The following is a 22,587-nucleotide window of genomic DNA, read 5'->3' as shown; positions in this document are numbered from 1 at the left end:
ACCAAAAACAAAATCACGAACTATGAATGGACTTGTTTTTTATTGTTAATCTAAATTGTTTTAATACCTGTTTGTGTGTAATTTATTTTAATTCAAAAAATAAATAAAAATTAAAAATGAACTATCTTCCCATCACTCCTCTATAGGCCAGTTATTGTAAACTGTGAGAACGCGCTGGAAACAAGAGCAGCAATAACCGGTTACGCAACGCGACGCGAACCGTACGCGATTGAGTAATTACGGTTTTACGGTTCCCACCGGTTTTTCACCGATACCGCGCGATTCGGACCAATTTGAGGCTAATTTTCTTTAATTTTGGTCTTGCATTCGCAAATGGATGTTCGTTAGGTTCGGATTTCGTTAAAATTGGATTTGGTTAATTTAATGACTGGTTAGTTTAGGTACTTTAGATGTTATTCTTTCGTTTTCTTCTTCTATTCATCTAAATATTTTTTAGACAGATACAGTTACTTACGGAAAAAACGCGCTTTTATGGCAGCAATAAGCTTTCATGAAGATTTATCGAATTTATTGTCGGATCGTTTTTAGAGTGGTGTTGGTTGTCTGTTTTCTATATACATAGTTACCTGGAACAAAAATAAGTCGATATTAATTTCGAAACATTTAGTTTATTATTTAATACACATATAACACATACATTAATGCTTCACTTATATCCCTTTACATATACAAGCCCTGTATTCTACTTGACAGTTTTAAATTACCTACATTACTTCAATGAGCTTTTAAGCTTACATTCCTTATACGTGAACTTTAGCTTCAAATTCAAACAACCCATTTAAGATTTACTGTAAAAGCACGTAACTAGTAACTATAGTCCAGAAGCTTCATTCAGAGGTGACTATTATTTGAATCTCGTAGTTCTATTCTATGGCAACATATTTTTATACTTATATAAATGGAAGAAAAATCGGATAAAACCAAAAAGAACATTTGTATTTATAATTAATTTCGTATCGTACTTGTGGACTATAGTTGAGTGACTTTTTAACGGTACATATTACTTCGATTTTATTGATTCGATCATAGCTTGTAAGCTTACGTTCCTTGCAAGTTACGTTTAGCTTCAAACTACTCATTTAAGATTTACTTAAAATGTAACATTTTTTCTACCTCTATTCCATGCTATACTGAAACATAATCCATAACGAAGCCCCACAATGCCTTATCCAATAAGTTACGTAGCTCAAGCCTCACACAGTCGGTTTACTTACGTAACTGTTACACTATAAACTACAAGCAGTCATGCCGAGAAAAAAAGCGTAATTATACACCAAGATTAAAATTAAGTCGGCACAAAACGACCACAACTTTAAATGTAAGGCACTAGTAAAACATTGCGTAACGGCGATTGAGGTGAAGATAAGAATAAAACAACATTCTTATAAGTATGTAGGTATACACTTTCCAGTAAGTTCCCATGTCCGAGTGTTAACACATTCGCGGACACGAATGCTTAGCATTCGCGTAGTTTTTTGTTTCCTTTGACCTATGACACGTGAGTCACATGACGTACACTAACCGTCCGCGAACGTGTTAAGAATTCTCCTACAATTAGAACATTAATTAAATGGTTTTTTTTTCATTGATACCCATATTAAGTTAAGTGATTAAATTACGCTAAAATTCGGACAAACATGTGTAACAAGTTAACAACATAAAGCGAACCTGCAATTTACAGTTTTAAATGATAGGTTTTTTAATACTACGTGCTCAAAATAAATCTGTATCATCATTTTCTCAACCGTTTACAATGCGATTCTATAGACGCCTTAAGCAGGACTTTGCACTCAAATGCATTTAAAATCGGTCACTTTGTTAGAATTGCCATACAAAGGGATTCGTTTTCATTGCTGTATTTCGAGTAGGTACTAGCTATACTACGAGCTACGAGTATACAAAACATGCAAATTAATGCACAATATTGATTTGAATAAACAAGTAAACAAGGTCTGCAGGTATCTGTGTGCATTAATATCAAACGAATGACGAAGATCGGGCTCGACTCGAGAGGTGACCTCATGATGACTCATATTTAAAACATTTTTAAAATCCTGGGCCTGCATTAACCTTTCATAATACTTATATGAGTGGTGGTCAAAAAACGTGGGTTCAAACCTCGGTATAGATAGAGCTGTACGAGTATAGAGCAGAAAAAAAGTTCGTAAAAAATAAAACTATGAAAACGGATTATATCGCGTATATTGAATTTATAATACATCCCGACGTTTCGAACTCTTTACAGCGTAAAGCCTGATAAAGGAGCAAGCGAGACATAGACTGTGAGACCTTAGTGTTGGATGATGCTGGACATTCTGATGTTTTGAAAAGATGTGTCCCGCCGAGTTTGTTGCCGGTCCCATATTGGGATACCCTCCTACAATTTAGGAGGGAATTAAATCTTCTCGGGTCCGTGGTGTAGGGTTGGAGCCGGCATAGTTTTTTTTTTATCGCGTATATATATATATCTTTACTTGAAAAATAATTATAGTGTATAACTAGCCTTATGAACCGGTTTTTGCATGTACAACCAGCCTTAAAGTTTGTAGTCTATGATTGTTCATTATTTTAGTAGGTATGTGGGTATTTTTGCACGTTGTAATTTTTCCTCAGTCACCCGTTGACCACGAACGCTGTAAAGAGTTCGAAACGTCGGGATGTATTATAAATTCAATATACGCGATATAATCCGTTTTCATAGTTTTATTTCATGAGTAACTATCGCGGTAACCGAAGACAATATTAAGTTCGTAAAAAAGCAAAAAGATGACAAAAAAATCGGTCAGGGTCCTTATCATAAACAGAAGAGTTTACGCTATACAGTCAATTCAATGTAATTACACAATATTCTCATTTTTTTTACGAATGCGTACGATTAAAATACGATTCATCCAGTCTCTAAAGAGAGAAATAAAATAAACGCTGTTTCGCTACGCTGATATCTAGATTTAGATGGTTTGCCTAAACTTACGTTATCAGATCTTATTGTAAATTACTTAAAGTTACCTACGTTTATTTTCAATAAGGCTCTATTATTTCTTAGCGCCACTTGCACCATTCACTAACCCGGGGTTAACCGGTTAAACCTGGAGTTACCAAGGTTACCAGTACAATTTGGCACTGGGTTAACGGTTTCACCGCTTAACCCCGGGTTAGTGGGATAGTGCAAGTTGGCCTTACCTGTATATGTATGTACCTGGGTATTTATAAAAATGCCTGTAGCGAAATTAATAAGCGTAGGTGGTTTTCTTTTTTTTTTTGTAAAAAAATATCAAATTGACCTCAATAATGTTAAATTAATTTTTATTTGGAACCCCAACAGTAATATTTAAGCCACGGGCTTATATTAATACTGTTGACCAACGCTTTGTTTGCAGAGCCGTTATTTTAATACATTAACGAATTAAAGGCAAATGAGGCAAAAGTAAATACTGTTCCTGGACTATAAACCGTACAATGAATGCATGCAAACTCAGAATGTCAAACCAGCGAAAAGAGACCCTGGTGCAGGGGAGCTTATGTCGCGAAGCGTCGAATTTGTATGCGTTATTCGTTCAAAACGACATAAGTGCGTGTGCCAGTAATGTTCAATTTTGTTAACAACATGTATGTATACGACATTGGGGTATTCTCATCACTTTTAATGCGCGTTGCGCGTTTCCAAAATGGATCTTACGTAATGGTAATATGAGCGTTCTGGTACGATAGGAAAGCCTCATTATAACGGAGTGTAGATATTACTGCTGGTGATAATATGATCGATCACATGTCTACGTGGCTTCCTGTAATACCGCCTACTTGATTGCTTTCCAGGTTTTACACATTAAACCCTTTGGGTGCCAAGAACCTTTATTAAAGGTGTCGTAAGTTAATTTTGTATTAAACTAAAACGTCTGCACGAAACCACAACGCTTAGAAACGAAACAAAAGTGGAAAAAGTCACTGTCTCGGGCGAGATTGTCAACGGGTAAGTCCCGGTAGCGCAGTTGGTAGAGCGTCGGGCTGGTATCCCGAAGTGTAAGGCCTGAGTGGACGCTCAAAGCGAAGCGTTCGGCAGGGCGTGCAGCGTGGCGTCGGGCTCACAAGTGATGTGAGCAGCGTTCACTAAGGCCGCTCCACTCCTATACGTTTGCATTTGTTTAACATGCACGCTGCACGCCCTGCCGCGCCCTCGCGAGATCGAGTGTCGCCCGATAGCCCGAGTTTTTCCACTATTCCTTTGTTTCTAAGTTGTCATTATCGTAGCGCCAATACACACTCGTAGGTTAAGGTATCTATACCTATCTAACTGCGGAGGATCCCTAGTCTGATTTGACGGTAGTCACATTAAACCAACAGATAGGTGAGGTGAGGCGAGGTGCGATAGTACGAAGTGAAAACTGACCAGCGATAGAAGCCCCTTACGCGGGGCTCCGTCGACTCAGGGGATGAGACAAAGATTTTCACGTTTCACGATATGCCTAGGAATTTCACAATCTGCCTGATCTTACGATCGGCCGCCGACATATAGATCATAAAAAAAAAACAACTTTTACTATGGGACATGGGACCAACTCAAGTTAACTCAACCATCCACGAACGCGCGAAAAAAAAATGTCGGTCCATTCCATACATTTTGGCTGATCGGATGTCGATGTTTCTATGGGACATACAGCATTTTCTTGTCAATTTAGTGGTTGATGCCACAGTAAAATTTGTTAAGTAGGAGTACTAGGACTTTCGCATTCATATCACAGAGCAAGACTAAATTGGTCAAGAGTTGAAAATACATCATGTATCTGGAAATGTTTTGATTCTTCCGAGGCTCCTCAGTCATAAGGCAACTGCCCGTGATAAACCCAAGTTTTCATGGGATTTCTATTGAAAACAAAACGTATTTTAAAGTTTAGTAGGTGCTTACAAAACCAAAGTTACGGAATAAAATCTCACACAAATTGCCAATGAGTATGCAAGCCATTGCCAGCGCACGTCGACTTGTCGAGCCAGTCAAAAGGCCAACACAATAATTATTAAAGATTTAGCAATACCAAGATATTGAGCATTAAAGTACCTAGCTAATGAAGCGAAGACGTCTCAAGCTGTACACTTTATAGGAAAGGTGCTAATACACACACACACAGTTACTATTCAAGGTAACATAATAGCATACTCACTTAATGACTAGTCTTATCTCCTCTAAATAAGGTTGTGATTGTAAACTACAAATAACATTGTAGAGATGCGCGAAACATTTGGTAATTCTCCGTTCGACATTCTGCACATTCGTCGTTTTATTATGTTGGTGTATTTGCATCAAAGGTATTTTTCGCTTACTGTGCGAAAAGTAGTAACTTACTGAATAAGGTGAAGTTTTAGATATATATATTTGTGTATGAAAACAACAGTGCAAGGAAGATGGTAAATATTTTGGAAAATAAATGTGCCATTTTCAACCAAAAGGGTAATTATTGTCGCTTGTCAGTAAGGCGCTATTTCCATATAGCTTAAATTAAAAAAATCTACTTTATCGACAACCGACAATGTGGTACCTTTTGGTTGAAAACGTCACAAATAACTAAATTTAAAAACATCAATTTTGAACACAATCAATTCCTCTAGGACGAGAATAGAAAGTCTTTCGTGTAATTCACCCATGCAATTTACGTTACATATTACATTGCCGACTACTATAAGGTAAATTGCATTCAAAAATTTGATCAGATACCGCAATGTCTTGTCAGAAGTCAAAGACAGCATTAACAGCAGGGCTAGCACATGATTGTCGCGACAGTATCTCGCCGCGAGATAGACTTCCCGTCCCTCTTTAATTCATACAGTTAGTAAAAGACGGGTAGTCTAACTCGCGGCGAGATACTGTCGCGCCAATCATGTGCTAGGCCTACAGGTAAAGACCGCGGGTACATGAAAGGTCATGCTACCACGCGGCACCGTAGACACTTATAATATGCCATAGACTAGCCACACATCTATACTCATATACTAATTATTATATGTTTAATACTATACATGCAAATGTAACTCTGTCTGTCTGTTACCATTTGGTATAGAGATAGTTTGAGCCCCGGGAAAGGACATAGGGTAGTTTTTATCTCGGAAATCACCCCTTAACGGTGAAAATGATTGAATTTCCTATAGAAATGGAATCATCACCATCATTGGCCTGTAACATCAATAAAATGATGATTCAAACAGCGTCCATAAGAGTGCGGCACTTAAGGGGCCCACTGACTATCAGTCCGCCGGACGATATCGGCCTGTCAGTTGTTCGGAGCTGTCAAATTTTTGTTCTGACAGGCCGATATCGTCCGGCGGACTGAGTCAGTGGGTCCCATTACGCAAATTACCTACTAAATCAATGCGAGAGCGGCAGCCGCGACCGCATAGCTGGCAAGAAAATGCCATGCCCGGAAAGAAATGAAATATGAAATTACTAATTCTAACGCAGACGAAGTCGCAGGCATAAGCTAGTATCGTCATAAGCCCAAAAAGGTTTTTCCATTGCTCCGATGATCCTTCCTGGCTCAGTATGCGAGAAAGCAATCGCTATTTAATCAAAGCCAGCCTTAATTGGCTTGTGTCGAAATAATTAGACGTAGGGCTCCGGCATTGAATGCGGCCTTGTCTTCAAATGTAGCAAGTTCTAATCTCGTCAGAATTAATCCTATTTAGGTGCTACAGGGGTAATTCGTAAGTCGTGTTCTCATATTACCATCATCCAATTTGGTAGTCGTGGAATGAAAAATCTAGCAACATTTGGGTTTTGAATACTTCAAATAGGTAGAATAAATGAGGATTTGAAGGCAATGTTGTACGTTATAGTCACTCGTACGCGTTTCTTCCTCGTGTCTTCTTTAACCTTTTCGACGCCGTGTCAAATACAAAAGCTGTCATCCAGACGCCACGTCACCGAAGTGTCAAAACTGAAATTGAACTTTATGCATATGCATTTAGGTATATGTTGCTCTGTGGTCTATGACCGATTAATCGGTCTTTGGCGTTGAACCTAAGGTGCGTATATTCGGTCATTGGCATCCAAAAGGGTTAATACTATACTACAACTAACAACTCAATAGTTTTATAAACTATTTTCAATCATTAGTGCTTTAATAAACAGGAGGTATATAGTTGTTTTAGTCCATATTGCTAATTAGAGTAATTAAGGTCGGCAACGCGCATGTAGTACTTATAAAAAAAGAATGATTGACCTTTTCTTTTACACATCAATCAAAGGCTGCACACCTACACACCTCCAACTGCCGTGAAACAGGAAACACTAGCTAACAGGCGGATTTCAATTTGAGGTGTAATTTAACCGCAAAAAGCAGAGGAGACAAACGCGTCGCACAAAAAATAAATTGCCCCTCTAATAGCTGTTCATTTTTTTAAATAACCGAATAACCGGCAGACAAAGGCCGCGGCTTTATGTGCCAGAAACAACGGAATCCTCGCTTTTTTAAGCCAATGCTTTAGTGAGCGAGGCTGCGAGGCCTGTGATGAGGAACTATCAAAATGACATTCTCAACTATGGTTACTTATTTTTAATAGCCTATTTTGTTTCGCACTGCTGGTGCTGGGCAAACGCCTCCCCTTGCGCCACTCATCACGGTTTCCACCAGTGCAACTTTGGTTACTAAAACAAGCTAAATCAATCCACAAATGGTTTTGATGTAAATAAAATCGACCGAAACTGTTCCCTAACCTCGCGACAGATTCATCCGCTGAAGAGTTTAATAAAGATTATATTTGCAGTAGCACTAAAATAGTTAAATTTAACGAGTGCCTGAAATTCCAGTAACGTCATGAATAGACTCAATTAATTCATGAATTCATTACTGGCTGTGGGGGAATCTAATAAAAAAAGCAATGAATGTTGAGCAATTGACTTTCAAACGTTCTCTCCCTTTGTCGCCGGGCTGATTGGGCTTGGAGCCAGACGCCAGACGGGTCGCGGATTACGATCTATTGCTACTTGCTACTGTCTTCGAGGTATTTTCTGACCACTAGCCTCTTCCCGCGATTGTACGGATGTCGCAAAGCATCTATGTGAAAAACTACTAAAGAGTGCCAGCTATGGCATCAAGTCCGCCATTTTTGCATTAGAGTTTATTTCTATCAATAAAGATTTCTTAAAAAATCTTATTTAAAATAACACTCAATAGATCGAAATTAAAATATTTTGAACACTCAATAGAATTACTTTTTCGAACAAGATTGTGGCATTTGAGTCATGTCCATTCATGTACCGTAAAATCAGGTAACTAGGTATAGTCCTTAAGTATAACTATGGTCCAGTTTAACGTTGATTCTTAACGAGCCTTTATGATTTGTATTCATTACATTTATTTTGGAGCTTGTATACACTAATGCTCTTTCTATACTATATACTTACTCAACATAATTTGAAAAATACTTATACATATTATACTGGAACTTGAATTTGGACCATATTTGTAAGTTGTGGAACTTGTGGACTAAAGTTACCTGAGTTTTGTTCGGAATCCCGCGGTGTGGCACCGTCCGTGCGGTCCGTGTCGATCACTGGATGCATACATGTTTCAGCGTGCCGCAGTCTGAACGCCATCAGCCACACAATAACCGAGGCCATACAATCGCCTGGCTGCGTTCACACTATTCTCAATTGTCCTTACATAATAATATATTGCGGTTTTCTACCTTAATGTGGCTATTGTAAGGTAGCCTTACACAATTACTTGATTAGAGTTTCTTAAACATTTGAAGCGCGTGTTAATTGCGCATATAAATACTTAACTAAAACAACTATCGGAGAATGAGGAGAATCTTAAACAAACCGATCCGAGTCACAATGCAAGCTTAAGGATGACTCACGTTAGACCGGGCCGTGTCCGGACCGGAGCTTCCGGCGCTTACTTTTCTATGACATGACAGGTGATCACGTGATGCCTTCCATAGAAAACGAAGCGCCGGAAGCTCCGGCTCGGACACGTCCCGGTCTAACGTGAGTCATCCTTTAATAAGCATTGTGATAACACAACCCGTTGTGTGTGTATGAACCCAAAAGGGTTCTAGGTTTTACGATTATTTAATTTTGTATTAAGTATTACAAATAAAAGTAAGTTATCTACTTTTATTTGTAACAGGTAAATGTTACGAAACGATCCCTTTATTAGTAAGTAGATCTCATTTTAAACGTCAATTGCTTTGCCAAAATTAATAAATCTACAGCTTCCACAATACCCAACCCAATTACCCTATTATCCCGACCGTCCAGACAGCCTATCCAGAGCATTATTAGGACCTAGGTATCCTATTGTTGCCTACGGATACTATGAGCTAAGTCAGCTACGTTACCTAGCTTCCTAACGGAAAGCACCATCCGTTCTAGCTCCTAGCAAAGGTTGAACAAGTATATAACTACTATAGGTATAACCTAGAGATTGCCACCTTCTAGGTAGAGCATAGCTCATGGACGCGTTTGCGCTCTAGTATAATACACATACTTATGTAAAAAGCAATACTCTATATTAGACACCTCAAAAAAAACCCTGACACACGCCAATTCTTCCACAAGCTCTGTCAGGAACAAAATTACCAAAAATCCTGACATGTCAGGGAAAATCCTGACGTATGGCACTAGTTCCGCTCACGGTGAGAGTGGGAGTCATTGAGTTTGCTTCATTCTATCATATTGCATTATCTTATTGGAGGTAATCTGAATCTCGTTACAAGTACAAGCGGGTATATTGTCAGAGTTCTGTGTCTTCCTGCCTTTAAGATCGCGCCGAAACTACCTTCAATGAAACTTACGAGGAAACATTATCAAGCGGTCCATATTGAGCTCAATGGGGTATGTGGTAAGAGCACTAAAGATCTACCGTTTAACTGAGGCGGCCGGTAAGTTATTATGGTGGAGATTGATTGACAGCATAGCTTCAATTATTGTTCTTGATGTCAACTTTCTTCTGTCTTGACAACGCACCAGTTTTCTTTAATCGCGTAAAATGGTCCTCCACAAATCCCATGGACGTTTCATTAACATTATTTTCATTTCATTTCATTACCGCAAACTTACACAAATCTATCTAAGTCCCACAGTAAGGGACCTTCTACTTCTGCTCCATAGGTAGGGTCACTAGTGTCACTACCGCCTTGGAGGCCGTCTATTACCTACTAAGTACACTTAGTATTTCTATTTAATTAACGCCTAAAAAGCTACTAGCAACTCCAGAATGTTGTTCAAACCGCAGTACTGGCGACCTTTACAGAAACTTTGTCCAGAGGAACGAACAGCATTATTTAACCTGCGCTATTCAGTTTAAAGTTAGAACTCCATTTAATTACGAGAACATTGATAGTCGCTATGACGGCGAGGCAAACGGGAATGAATTGCTAGTTAAACACGAGCGCCATTTTTATTTTTTTACGTTGGCAACACAAATCTTTATGTGTCGATCGTATCACATTCATATTCATAAATTCAATAGTTCTATAGGCAAGTGTGAAACTGCGAAAAATCTAGTTGCATCAACGCTCTCGTCGGTATGTCCCTACAAAAAACAGATCCGTCAACAAGTTGTCCAAATTGAGTACAGACCGACCGGTCGCCGGACTCGCTGGCCAAGCGTAAAAACATAACGGAACTCCCACGCACTGACCAGCCTCAAACTGAGTTGTTATGTGATGCCTTTAATTAAGGAAAATATCCGTTTAGATTACAGTTTTACTTTTCCTAATCAGCATATTTTAATGCCGTCTTTTTTTGCCACATACGGCAGTTAAAATGTTCAACTCCATTAACAGCTATTAAAGTTCAAAGGAGGATAGGCTGATTTGTATGGACACTGAAGCAATAAGATTAGCGACTACCATCGGAAAGGGTTTTTTTATATACTCCATTTTTAGGGTTTCTTACGAAAAAGGTACAAAAGGAACCCTTACGGTGTTTTGTATGGCGAGACTTGTCAAATCTCTGTTCAAAAAAAAAAATGATACATAAGAACATAAGAAAACGAATAAAAAACTAAAATATCGTGACACAAAATCATCGACAATAACAAAACCTTCATAATCTGCGACTAGGGCATGCTCCCGGGAATTCTGCGACACTGGATCTTAGGCCAGGATTACACTTGTAAGTTTTACTTACGTAAGTAGGGACAAAGCTATTTGCAAGAATGAGATAACGATATTCATATCTCATTCTGTAGTATAGCTGTGTCCCTACTTACGTAAGTAAAACTGTGTAATCCTGGCCTTAGTATCGACAAAAAACTATATACCTACGTTTCAACTCACACTACTTTTTGCGGCGATAACTTTTTTCACACAAAGATTTGGGACTACTGCCACAGTTAAAGTTTTACAACTTAGAATAACCTATAGGTACCGCTTGGCCTTATTGGTCAAATGGGCCAATTAGCTCACCTTAAACAATTTTTATTTTATATCATGCACTAAGGGATAAGTGTGGTTATCGTCTGGTAATAAACAGCACTTAATTCTTAAGGCGGGATTCCACCAGTGTGCGGCACTATGCGGCACAAGCATTTTTGTACTGAATTATTTTGCGTGTTCCGCACAGTGCCGCACACTGGTGGAATCCCGCCTTTACTTGTGCTTGCCAAGTTCCTACAGTCAGCAATAATTTCGACTATTATTTATAATTTGCTAAATGATATTTACGAATGTATGACTCGTATTTCAATTAGATCGTTTTTACTGTAGTATAACTTTAGAACCAGTTATCTGATATGCAGGCAGACAGAAACCGGCATTCGGACTTTAAAAATCTCAACTTGATTTGATATTAATTTGATTCTCGCTTGCACTTACCTATATCACACGTGCGTGCGTAATTTAAAATTAAGTTTAGATTTTCAAAGTGAGAATTTCGCTCACGCACAGGTACAGGAACCGCGCTCGGCGCTCCGCACTTGATCATATGAATCAATTATGGCCACGTAACAATGGCGTACGGGCAATTGGTCGCCGCACGCCACTACACTACATGACATCCTATGGAAAATACCTAAGAAACACTCGTTTGGTTCCAACTTATTTGTTGCCAGCAGACAACTAAATAAGAAATGAAAGTTCCCATGTGAATCATAGGAATGATATTACATTTACAGATGGTTGGGTCGTTGGGTGCAACCGGCCCATAGAAAAACTCTTCAGAATCTAGTGTAGGTGTGAAAGGTTGAATATTTAGTTCGAGTTAAGAGCAAGAAATAGTTGAAAACCGGAATTGAAAACCAAATAAAGCATGTTTAAACTTTCTGATAGCAATACGAGTATATCTACGGGAGAATTTCTAAACTATAGGCTGAAAGGATTGTATAGGAGCGGCTTATGCGACTCTTATCTACATGTGGTTTTATTAGATAAGCTAATTCTAAGCAGACTAAGTTAAATCGGATTTTCTAGATATTATTTATTAATTCTAGAAAGGCTAACGCTAGCGACCATATTGTCTTAACGACAGTTTTAGTTAGTTTGAAAGTTGTTTAACTTAACGGGCGAAAGGACAGCACAGGATAATGCCGGCGAAGTTTAGTTTAAACTTTTATTTTCAGTTTTTAACCAGGTTTAGTAATAAGACATTGAAGTGTTGAGAACTAATCAAAACAAGAAAGTTTATAAGTACGCTTACGTCAATACGTACCTAAGTATAGCAGGCAATTGACTGTAAAATTGGTCGATATCGATTTTGACAAATTACCTGACTGAATGACTTCAAATGTTTAAATTTCTGTTTAGCTCAAGTTTTCAATCAGTTGCGGCATTGTGATACCTATAACCTTTGGGAATAAAATCTAATCAGGGTTACTACCCTATGGTCGGCACTCCAACAATGGAGGGCAGGGCTCATAGATTTTCAGATATACTCAGTTTTCCATTTGTCCTTTTTGTTATCGTTTTTAGGTTCCGTACCCAAAGGGTAAAAACGGGACCCTATTATACTAAGACTCCGCTGTCCGTCTGTCTGTCAGCAGGCTGTATCTCATGAACCGTGATAGCTAGACAGTTGAAATTTTCACAGATGATGTATTTCTGTTGCCGCTATAACAACAAATACTAAAAAGTACGGAACCCTCGGTGGGCGAGTCCGACTCGCACTTGGCCGGTTTTTTTTGCGTTTACAAACGTTTTGTAATTTACAATGAAATTTCGTCTCCTAATCGATATCGTGACTGTCCACTTGTGATGCAACCTTTTGTGAGTTTGTCGATTAACGTCCGTAACGTTCAAACGTACGAATCGCGATTGAATTGAAAGTTTAGTAGAACCAAATAATCAATAACTATATCTGAAAGTAAAAAGACTGAGTAATGTTCATTGGACTTTATAACAACAAGTAAATTAAAAAACATGCTAGTGAACAAAGTGTATTATGATTTAACAGAGTTCTTGAATGATAGGTGGACCTAGTAATACAAAGAATGACAGGCAGACATACTCGCGTGATGGAATACAAAGCATATAATGTACATATAAATAGTAATGTTAGTTTGTAGTTTTTAGCATTAAGCTATGTTATGTTGCTACACTCTTCCAGGGTACATGTTTACAAAAAATTGGTGTAAATACTTAATATGTTGTCCATGTGTGCAAATAAATGAAATCTGAAATCATATAAGATTTTTTTAAATACTATCATCATCATCATTTTAGCCTACTGCTGACCATAGGCCTCTCTTCGTGTACGCCACTTGTCCCGGTCCTGGGCTAGTCTAATCCAGAAGTGCCCCACGATCTTCCGAATGTTGTCCACTCAACGAGCTAATACTTCCTAAACTAACCTGGATTATTCCATAGCAATACAAGCAAATATTGGTGAACTGTAGTTTAATGTACTATAATATACTTACAGGAGAGTACAAATACACTATATTGTACAGTCACTTGCAATAATAAGTCGGCAAAAATATCTGATACTATCTTATTTGTAGAGCCATAAGAGCGTGTCACATATTTTTGCGGGCTTCGAATATAGTTACTATCTTATTGCAGGTGACTGTACGCATACATAAAAAAATAGAAATTGTATACATTCAAAAACAGAAGGTATCGGAATAGATCACTTTACAAAGAAAGCTCTCAGATCACTATTTGGCTAGTCGCAATTTGAGTCTTACAACATTAGTCGTGGAGTTCAAATTCCCCGTGAACCTTAAATGTAGTTGATACCTTTTTATGGTTAGACGATGATCTGTCAAGGGCATTGTGTCCGATCCGTCACGGTGCACGGTGTCGGCGCGGTGCACGAATGATTCCAACGACCCGGAACTTTGAAAATATACAGACTTATGACTTCCGTAGCGGCAAAATAATACTTTTTAATAGCCAATTTTTTGTCGGATAATGTTTGAAACCAAGCAGGCATGCCTAGGCATTCTCGTAAAAATCAAAAGCGCTTTTACTGGTTGGTATTTCCTATCACATTTCACACAATGATTTGTGCAGATACTCCAGATCTAGCGAATGCGCTGCAAACGCGCACTGCGCATGGATATACTGCGCGCTTTATGCCTTGCATGAGTTGCTCTAAAAAGGCGCGCAAACTGAAGAAAACATGGGCGCGAATTCGCGGCGCATTCACTACATCTTGATGCCCCTTAACTTGTTATAAATACAAAGTAGTCAAAGTTCTGTACCACCGTTCTCTGCGCATTCATGTTTTAGTCATGTTTCGTGACGACGAGTGATGAAATAAGGAAGAGCCGTGAGATACTGCATTATCTGTGCTATTAAATTGAAAAGGCATTTACAAAGTAAGCTTCGTTTACATTCTTGCAGACATCTTCATTTGGTTAGTGTTGGCGTGTTTAGAAGGTACTCTTATGAATAAAAGTACTAACACGTTACCTTTATTTATAATTATAAACAGATTGCATAATATTAGATCTTGACCGCTCACCAAGACATGCGATGGTTTGTCGCGCGTGACTCTATACTTGAAGTCGCGCTTGACATATGGAGTCGCGCGGGACAACGGCGACAACGCATGTAATGCGTAGCGATCAGACATACCACTATCATTAATGAACATGTCTCGTTTGTCTTGTCCCTTCATTAGAAACGGTTTTTTTTGCGGCGTGTTTAGTTATGAAACCTAGGTAAGAGTTCCTAGTACGGATATGATGGCTACACTTTTATCCTCTATCGTGTCATGCGTCTCGCACTTATATACCTACTAATTACAAGTCACGACAAAAGCGCGACCATTTGGTACAATGTTAAAAGAATAACAATATGAATCATCTACATATTCTTACATTTTCAGTTCGCGGTATAGTGTCAAGTTTCAGCATATCATTACTAGTTCCCTTAGAAACCTTTGAATTCTCGGGGATTGGATTACGCCTGTTAGAGCTTGCTTAAATGCAAGATAATGATGATTACTGGAGCGTAAGGATGTCAGAATACTGACAAAGGTAGGTTTACTACGAGTACCTAATTACTAATTACCTACCATTAAAGCGAGACCGTCGCTATGAAATAACAATTTATCTCTAAGATTATTCGTAGAATTTTACAACCAAACCTCAGATAGGTGAATTCTGCTAAGTGGAATATTTTAAAGTCTATCTAAGCTAACTCTGCATCGATTGTGACGTGGCAATCGTGACGTTGAAATGGAAACTTTTATTTTCCATAGAAAATTGTCTGAAACTTTCGAAATTTTTCCATGTTGAAATTTTACAATTTTAGAAAAATTACGACCGCACATCAATAATTATGTTCGTTGTTAGTTTATAATAAAGTATGAACGCACGTTCGATAGTGTCGGTCCCGTTAGCCGGATGCCGCTTGTTATGCAACCTCTGCGCGGCTTTGCATCCGTCACGTAACAACAGTATGTGCGCAGGAAACCTTTTTGAACAGTAGGTAGAGCCTATTGTGGCTGATGCCAGTCTTTTAACCTTTTAAACGCTGTAAGTCCTGAAAAAAAAAACGTCACTGACACGCTTAGGTCCCGGGAGGGTCCCGGGCGCAAGCGAGCTAATGTAGGTTACTTTGACAGCGTCCGCTATAACCATGCTATAACTATAGGTATAGTTGCCCCGCGCTAGTGACGACGAATTTAGGTGTTCTTTGCGTTCAAAAGGTTGAAGAGAAATTTAGTAATACATTATGTTGAGATGACAGCTCCAATCGAAACTTAAATAATGCATGTACATTTTTTTTATTTCGTTTGGCGTTTGTTGATGTACGATTTTCATCTTGGTTAGGCCAGTGATAACCAACCCAAGGGCCCACCAGTTACTATGGTAGAGTAAGAGCTGGCGCGAGATTTCTCAGTGAACAGTCAATATTCTCAAATAAAATCCGCGCCAGCTTTCGTAAATGAGGGCTACCGTTTTTGTGCTCACCAGTTGGCGCCACTGTAAATATAGGTCCAGAAAAACAGATCTCAAAATTCTTCTACGCTTATTTTTATAAAATCAATACGTTATACACAAAGGTATTTTAGCGTCTAAGTGTGCCATTTTTTCAACCTGTTTAATTTTGCATATATTTCATTTGGCACTTTCTTTAAACCACTAACATTTATTGAGCTATATCTATTGTCTACCACGATTAATCAAAGATGGACAAAGATTTACCACAATTATGAAAAAGGAGTGAAAATTCCCGATAAAAAAGCTTGAATCCCGCAAAACTTCTATGCGACATTTTGAAAGACCTCCATCTACACTAACGCCCCTAGCGGCGAAATTAAACGCGGTAGCCCTCATTAACCTGTATCTAGATCTATATATAATTAGTAAACTGACAACAATTAAAAAAAAATGGCGGAAGACAGGGGAGGCCTTTGCCCTTTGTAAAAATATAATTGAACAGTTTACAGGGTGGTCCAAAAATACGTTATAACTTTTTCCCCTCACTAGCTCGGAAAGTTGTCGTTTATCCTTCAATACAAGCGGGGAAAAACGCGTTTTATCCACTAGCGGGGAAAGTAATTTGACCTTGGACGGAGCGTGTTTAAGTAGCTTGACAGATAACAAAACGTAAAACGCTCATGATAATGGTTCGTTCGATATTAATTATCATTAAATAAATGATTTGAGAATCTAATAAAAAATACCAAATTTAGCTTTATTTAATGATTTTAAGTCATAAACCTTAAAATTCCATAAGAAACGTTTGTTTTTTTATAATGATGTTAAATATAATTCTGAACGCACAAGTTGAGTCGATGCAATTTCAAACGCATCGTTGACATTTCATACATCAGAAATGTCAACATTGTCAACAATTTTTTTACTTAAAACCTTTTCTCACCGACTTGCGTAAAAATACACAACTTCCAGAGTTTTCTGTTATAATATCGTAAAGAAATGAGTGATTCCAGTGATGAAGATGATCTAACGCCTGTGGATGTTGCACTTTCCTCGCTATAGTGAGGTGAAAAGTTTTGTGTTACACACGGGCGCAAATGTATTTTACTTCTCGTGTGTTGAAACACTCGCTACGCTCAGGATTCTATTTTAGAACCACTCGCTTTGCTTGTGGTTCACCTATAGAATCCTTTCGCTTGCTCGTGTTTCAATTCTACACTCGCGGGTAAAATACAACTTTGCACCCTTGTATAACAAATAACTATTATCTGGATATTAAGTACTTTATCATACTGTATAAATCAGTGTATAAATAATCTATAAACCTATAAGTACACTTAAGTATATGTGGCTTTTCATCAGAGAAGTATCCTTATGCACTTAGAGCATAAGGACCCTTTAGGCGTGTCGTTCCATCGACACATATTTATTTACAACAAAAGCGACATACCAAGAACGTGTAGCATGTACATACTTTTTATTTTTCTACGTGACAACAAAGAAATTTGCCGCGTATTCAATATTTTCGTGATAAGATTTAAAAGGTCCTCCAAAATGTATTTTATCAAATACGGAGTAAACTCAGATAAGGTAAAGCACTTAAACATAAAAGGTTACTCGGCTTAGGAGCGCTTAATGTTCTTCACATCTCACAATTTGTTTTCTAAAAAATAACAGAGATAAATACACCTACAAGAATCTTGTTTTATACTAATGAAGAATGAAAATTTCATTAACTAAGAGCTTACTGTAGTGAAATTATTAAGATTCTGCCGAGCATATAAAAAAGTAGACCATACAAGAAAAAACACATTCCCATTTGAAGCTTAAGCTTAACCGTTTATGTCTAGAACAGGTAGTGCTAAGAACTAAGCAAAAATCGAGTAAATACTGGTTCGCGAGCATCCCGTATGCAGCACAGGTGCTGCGAGCCAAAATAGGAGAAACGAGTACCTTATTAGCCAGCAAACCTGTCCGCCAAGCTGAGCTGCGATACCGTATATGATATGCAAAAACATATCTTATAAAACTAGAAATATGTCCTCATTGAAATAAGATCCACGATAAGAATTTTATTAATCGAATGCCGTTGCAGACTAGTTTGTCCTATCCAACACGTTTTTATGTACATAGTAGCTTTCCGAGCCTCAACATAGGCTCCCCTCTTTGACGGACGAAAACTCGGTTTCTCGTACTTACCAAAATACTCGTGTTGCATCTCGACGCCGTGTTGCAAGGCAAAGTGGAAGCAGAAGACAAGGACGGCAGACCCCACTTTTAGATGGGAATAATAAATGCCAAAAAGAGAGAGCCGTGTTGCATCTGAACTGGCGGCTGCTAGCCTTGAACTAGACAAGACGATACAATCTCATAATAAATGATAAAATCCGTTCCGCAGGTCAAGTATATCGATCACATCCAGTCCAGTGACAACATGCCCTCTGATCCTAACCGACACAAAGATTAATTACACCCGCATATCTCCACTCCACGCCATCCATCCTGGGAACGACCTGCGTTATTCATTAGTAAAATCTCACCACGGAACACGTCCTTTCAGGCCGTGACACGCGATGTATGAGAATATGAAAATTTTATGAGGCAACCGATTTGACACACGTACGCTCTGCTGCGTTAAGAATACCGCCACGCAAATTGACTATCTACCAGGTATTATTATTGATTATATGTCCAAAAAAAACCTTTGGCGAGACTTTGCCGTAAACTATGTTCATGGCGTGGCATCTTAAGTGTGGTAATAGTTTTAAGAGCAGTGCAGTTACGAGAAAACACACGGTAATTCCGTGATGAGTAGTAATTTGTTGGAGCCATCACTTACGAATTACGAAGCCCTGCGAAGCTATGGCCTCGCATACTGACCAGACGTCTGAGTCCGGGACCAAAATTGAGTCACGCAACAAATTGTTCATGGATCGACCAGAAAAACAAACTTCATAAACATTGGATACAGTTTACGAACTTTGAAATCCGCCAACGCGTGACCGTGCTAGCGAAAATTTCGGGTTAAAAGTTCCCGCGACATTTTTCAAAGGTTAGCTATAGCTCTCCGAGTTGAATAATTTTGCTCAATCAGTTATATAAGAACGTCGTTTGGTATGCATTAGCTGCTATCGGTTTCAAAGGCCTCTGCGTAAAAAACATTGAATGGAGGATAACTAATTCGGGGAGTGTTTTAAACCCAAAGTGGAATGCCATGGTGCGAAACCAATCGGCATCAATCGGTATCCCGAATGAATTACCATCTGCGCCTTTATTCTCCACCAAATTATATTGAGCCACGCCGCAATAACGATTTCCTTAACGAGATCGCAACAAATTGAAATCCGAGACCCGAAAATTCTACCCAATGTAGATTAGAGAAGAAAATGAGAACATTCCTTAGCGTAGCGAGAACTAATGTGCGCGCTAAATCGTAGAAGGCTGGACCGATAGCTGCCAGATTATCGTCTCTGGGAGCAATTTGTGGGGATTTGTGGCCGACCTCCAGCCAAATAAAGCGATCGTCCGTCATTAGGCCTCCCGCTAGACCAATTCGAGATGGCTCGAGACGTCTGTTAGGTCCAGGTAAACTTGCGCCGCCCTTCCGTGAGCCGAGACGGCTAAGGCGGATAGACAAAATTAAGTTTCTTGTAAGCTCCTGTAAGGCTAGGGAAACTGGACGAGACTTTTATTATTGAGTAAGACATTATTACTTACATAAACGGGACGTAATCGTAATTAGACTTTAAAATTACTCCTCCGTCCTCATGGTCTCGAAGAAAGACTGGCTAGATTTGACATGAACATCTTCTAAATAATAATGTGTAAAAATCGTGAAAGTTTAAAGAAGTGTATCAAGTTGTTTCTATTTTTTTTTTTTTTTGGAGATCCAACAGGTGTGACATTAACATAAAAATTATAGTAGATACAGGAAGCCAATTATATTATAGGAACTCACAGGTAGCAACATGGTACTAAACTAATAGGTACTTTGGTACTATACTAAGGTTTCTCAAAACACCGTCTTTGTTTGACTTAATTTGCATCAGCATAACGTAATAAAGAAAAGTGTAAGTAAACACCGCGATAAAAATTGATAGGTATTATTATCAAATTTAGTCATAACAAAAACTATTTGGTTGTTTGTACCTATATTCGTTCAGTACAGTTGACTGATTAATATTTGCTTGTGTGATTTGCATTTTTTCGATTTTATTTATTTTTTATCCAAATATACCAAAAAACTGAACTGCGTTCCTCCCGCTCACTCAAACTCGCCATCCCTTCTCACCGTACTGGTTTTATGTCCAACTCTTTCGCCGTTGAGGCAACCAGTCTCTGGAATTCCCTCCCTCTCTGGATTCGACAAGCCCCAAGCAAACCTGTTTTTAAGCGTCTACTCCGCAAGCATCTTCTGTCAGAAGAATTTAAATAATGTTCTCCATCTTGTATGTACTAATATGTATTAGTTTATTTTTTGTATATCATATAAGTATTAGTATTTAATCATAATTTTGTTAGTTTACTTTATTATGTTTATATATATATATATATATATATACATATATATATATACATAATATTTTACTTTTTTTGGTTCTATTTCTCGTCATAATTCATGAATCTATCCTGCACCAACATTTATGTCTCCGTTTGACCTTATGGTTGACTGGTAGAGAATGCCTTTTGGCATTAAGTCCGCCATTTGTACATTTTTCTTTGCTTGTGCAATAAAGTTTAAATAAATAAAAAAATAACTGTCAAAATATAACTCTCTTTAAATGTCATTTGAATATTTTATAACTTTTTGGGGGTTGGATCTTAAAATAAGTCGCCTTGTTTGAGGATAACTGTTGCTGTGGGGGGCTTTTTTGCGTTGGTTTTAAATTTAAATGATTTCAAGCAATTCAAACTGAATTTAATTGTTTTAGTTACTTCCGATAGCTTGTAAATCTGTGTAGTTTTAGAATTTTAAGTCCTAGTTAACCTAACATTAAGTAAAATTGTCAACCGGTTATAACACTCTTTGTTACAACTACCTACTGTTTTTGGTCCCCGCGATACAGGCGCGCCTAGTGTGGGTACCAAAGTTAATCTTACAGGAATTGTAAACTCTTAGTTAATAAATATTTTTTTCATTTTTCAATTTTAGCCCCTGGAGATGTTTTAATTTTTTTTTTCCGTTATATTGACATGGACAAAGTGCCAAAAATATATACACACATCCTTAATGTCCAATACAAAAAGGTTGTGTATTCATGTTTTTGTCACTTTATCGGTGGTGATATAAACTGACTGTATTACTAAATAAAAACAAGACATTTAGTAAATATTGTCATAAATACTCCAAGCACCATGTACCTTGCTGATTTGATTATAAAGATTGAAATGAAAGTTAATTAGCCATTGCAATTTGAATCATTGAGTCCTTGACCCATGAATTGTTGATCTGGTACTGACGAGCCTGTTTCCACAACCTGATTAGTAATAATTTTAGCTTTCCTAGCTGTTAGAATACATACTACTACAAAATAAGGCACATGCGTTCAAGCGTACAAGTTTATTAAAACATAAACAAAAGTTCCATAACATAAAAGTGTAAGTAGCTTCCACGAAATCACTTTCAATGACAGAAAAAGTATTGTGTGACTTGTGCTGTAGCGCATGCAATGTTAACGAGAGGCATGAGCGGAGCAGACTCGGAGGTAAGCGTAGGTGGCAAGGTTCTTCCTCTCACCTCGCGGGACGGGCATCTCGGACTCCAGGGGAGTCGCGGCCACTGCTGCCACCGCCACGGCCACCCACGCCATCCACACCAACCCCCGCATGTCCCCGAACCACATCACAACACTCCACTATCTCATTATTGACACAACATTCACACAACTTAACCAATACGAAATCCTAACTATGCTAATAACTCCTATTGGCACGGTCATGCTTTGGGAAAATTCATGTCGCAATACCACGGCGTATCACATCATACAAAATACGATCTATCACAACATTTTAACTAACAATCTTCTCGAAAACTATACAAATGTTGTTGAAACAAAGACAGTTGCTGCACGTCATAACATCTCCCCGCAGAACATGAGACCCGTCATATTCTAGCAACGTTTCGTTTTGCACTAGTGTTGTAAATCTAGGTAGGAGTGCTTCGATGCGAAACGAAGTGACCCGACTTGTTTGTGATAACGTTCAGAAACTTCAATCATCGTTTTAAATCGATTGTTAATCG

The 22,587-nt window shown here is 38.3% G+C and overlaps 2 protein-coding genes across 2 annotated transcripts in view; one reads left to right on the top strand and one right to left on the bottom strand.

Moving 5' to 3' along the window:
• Positions 1 to 22,569, bottom strand: part of LOC134743505 (uncharacterized) — a 290,261-nt gene extending 267,692 nt beyond the window's left edge. Inside the window, exon 1 of the mRNA XM_063676965.1 lies at positions 22,084 to 22,569. Within this exon, the coding sequence (XP_063533035.1) occupies positions 22,084 to 22,189 (106 nt within the window). The 5' untranslated portion in view covers positions 22,190 to 22,569. The remainder of the gene's footprint in view (positions 1 to 22,083) is intronic.
• The window catches only part of LOC134743507 (cytoplasmic dynein 1 intermediate chain), a 126,151-nt gene continuing 114,181 nt past the window's right edge, over positions 10,618 to 22,587 (top strand). The window contains exon 1 of the mRNA XM_063676988.1: positions 10,618 to 10,623. The gene's annotated coding sequence lies outside the window, so the exon portion shown is untranslated. The remainder of the gene's footprint in view (positions 10,624 to 22,587) is intronic.

This window comes from Cydia strobilella, chromosome 8, assembly GCF_947568885.1.
Source record: "Cydia strobilella chromosome 8, ilCydStro3.1, whole genome shotgun sequence".
In the NCBI taxonomy this organism is placed as follows: Eukaryota; Metazoa; Arthropoda; class Insecta; order Lepidoptera; family Tortricidae; genus Cydia; species Cydia strobilella.
Note: the sequence above shows the minus strand (reverse complement) of the source record. Positions and strands in the feature narration are given on the sequence as shown.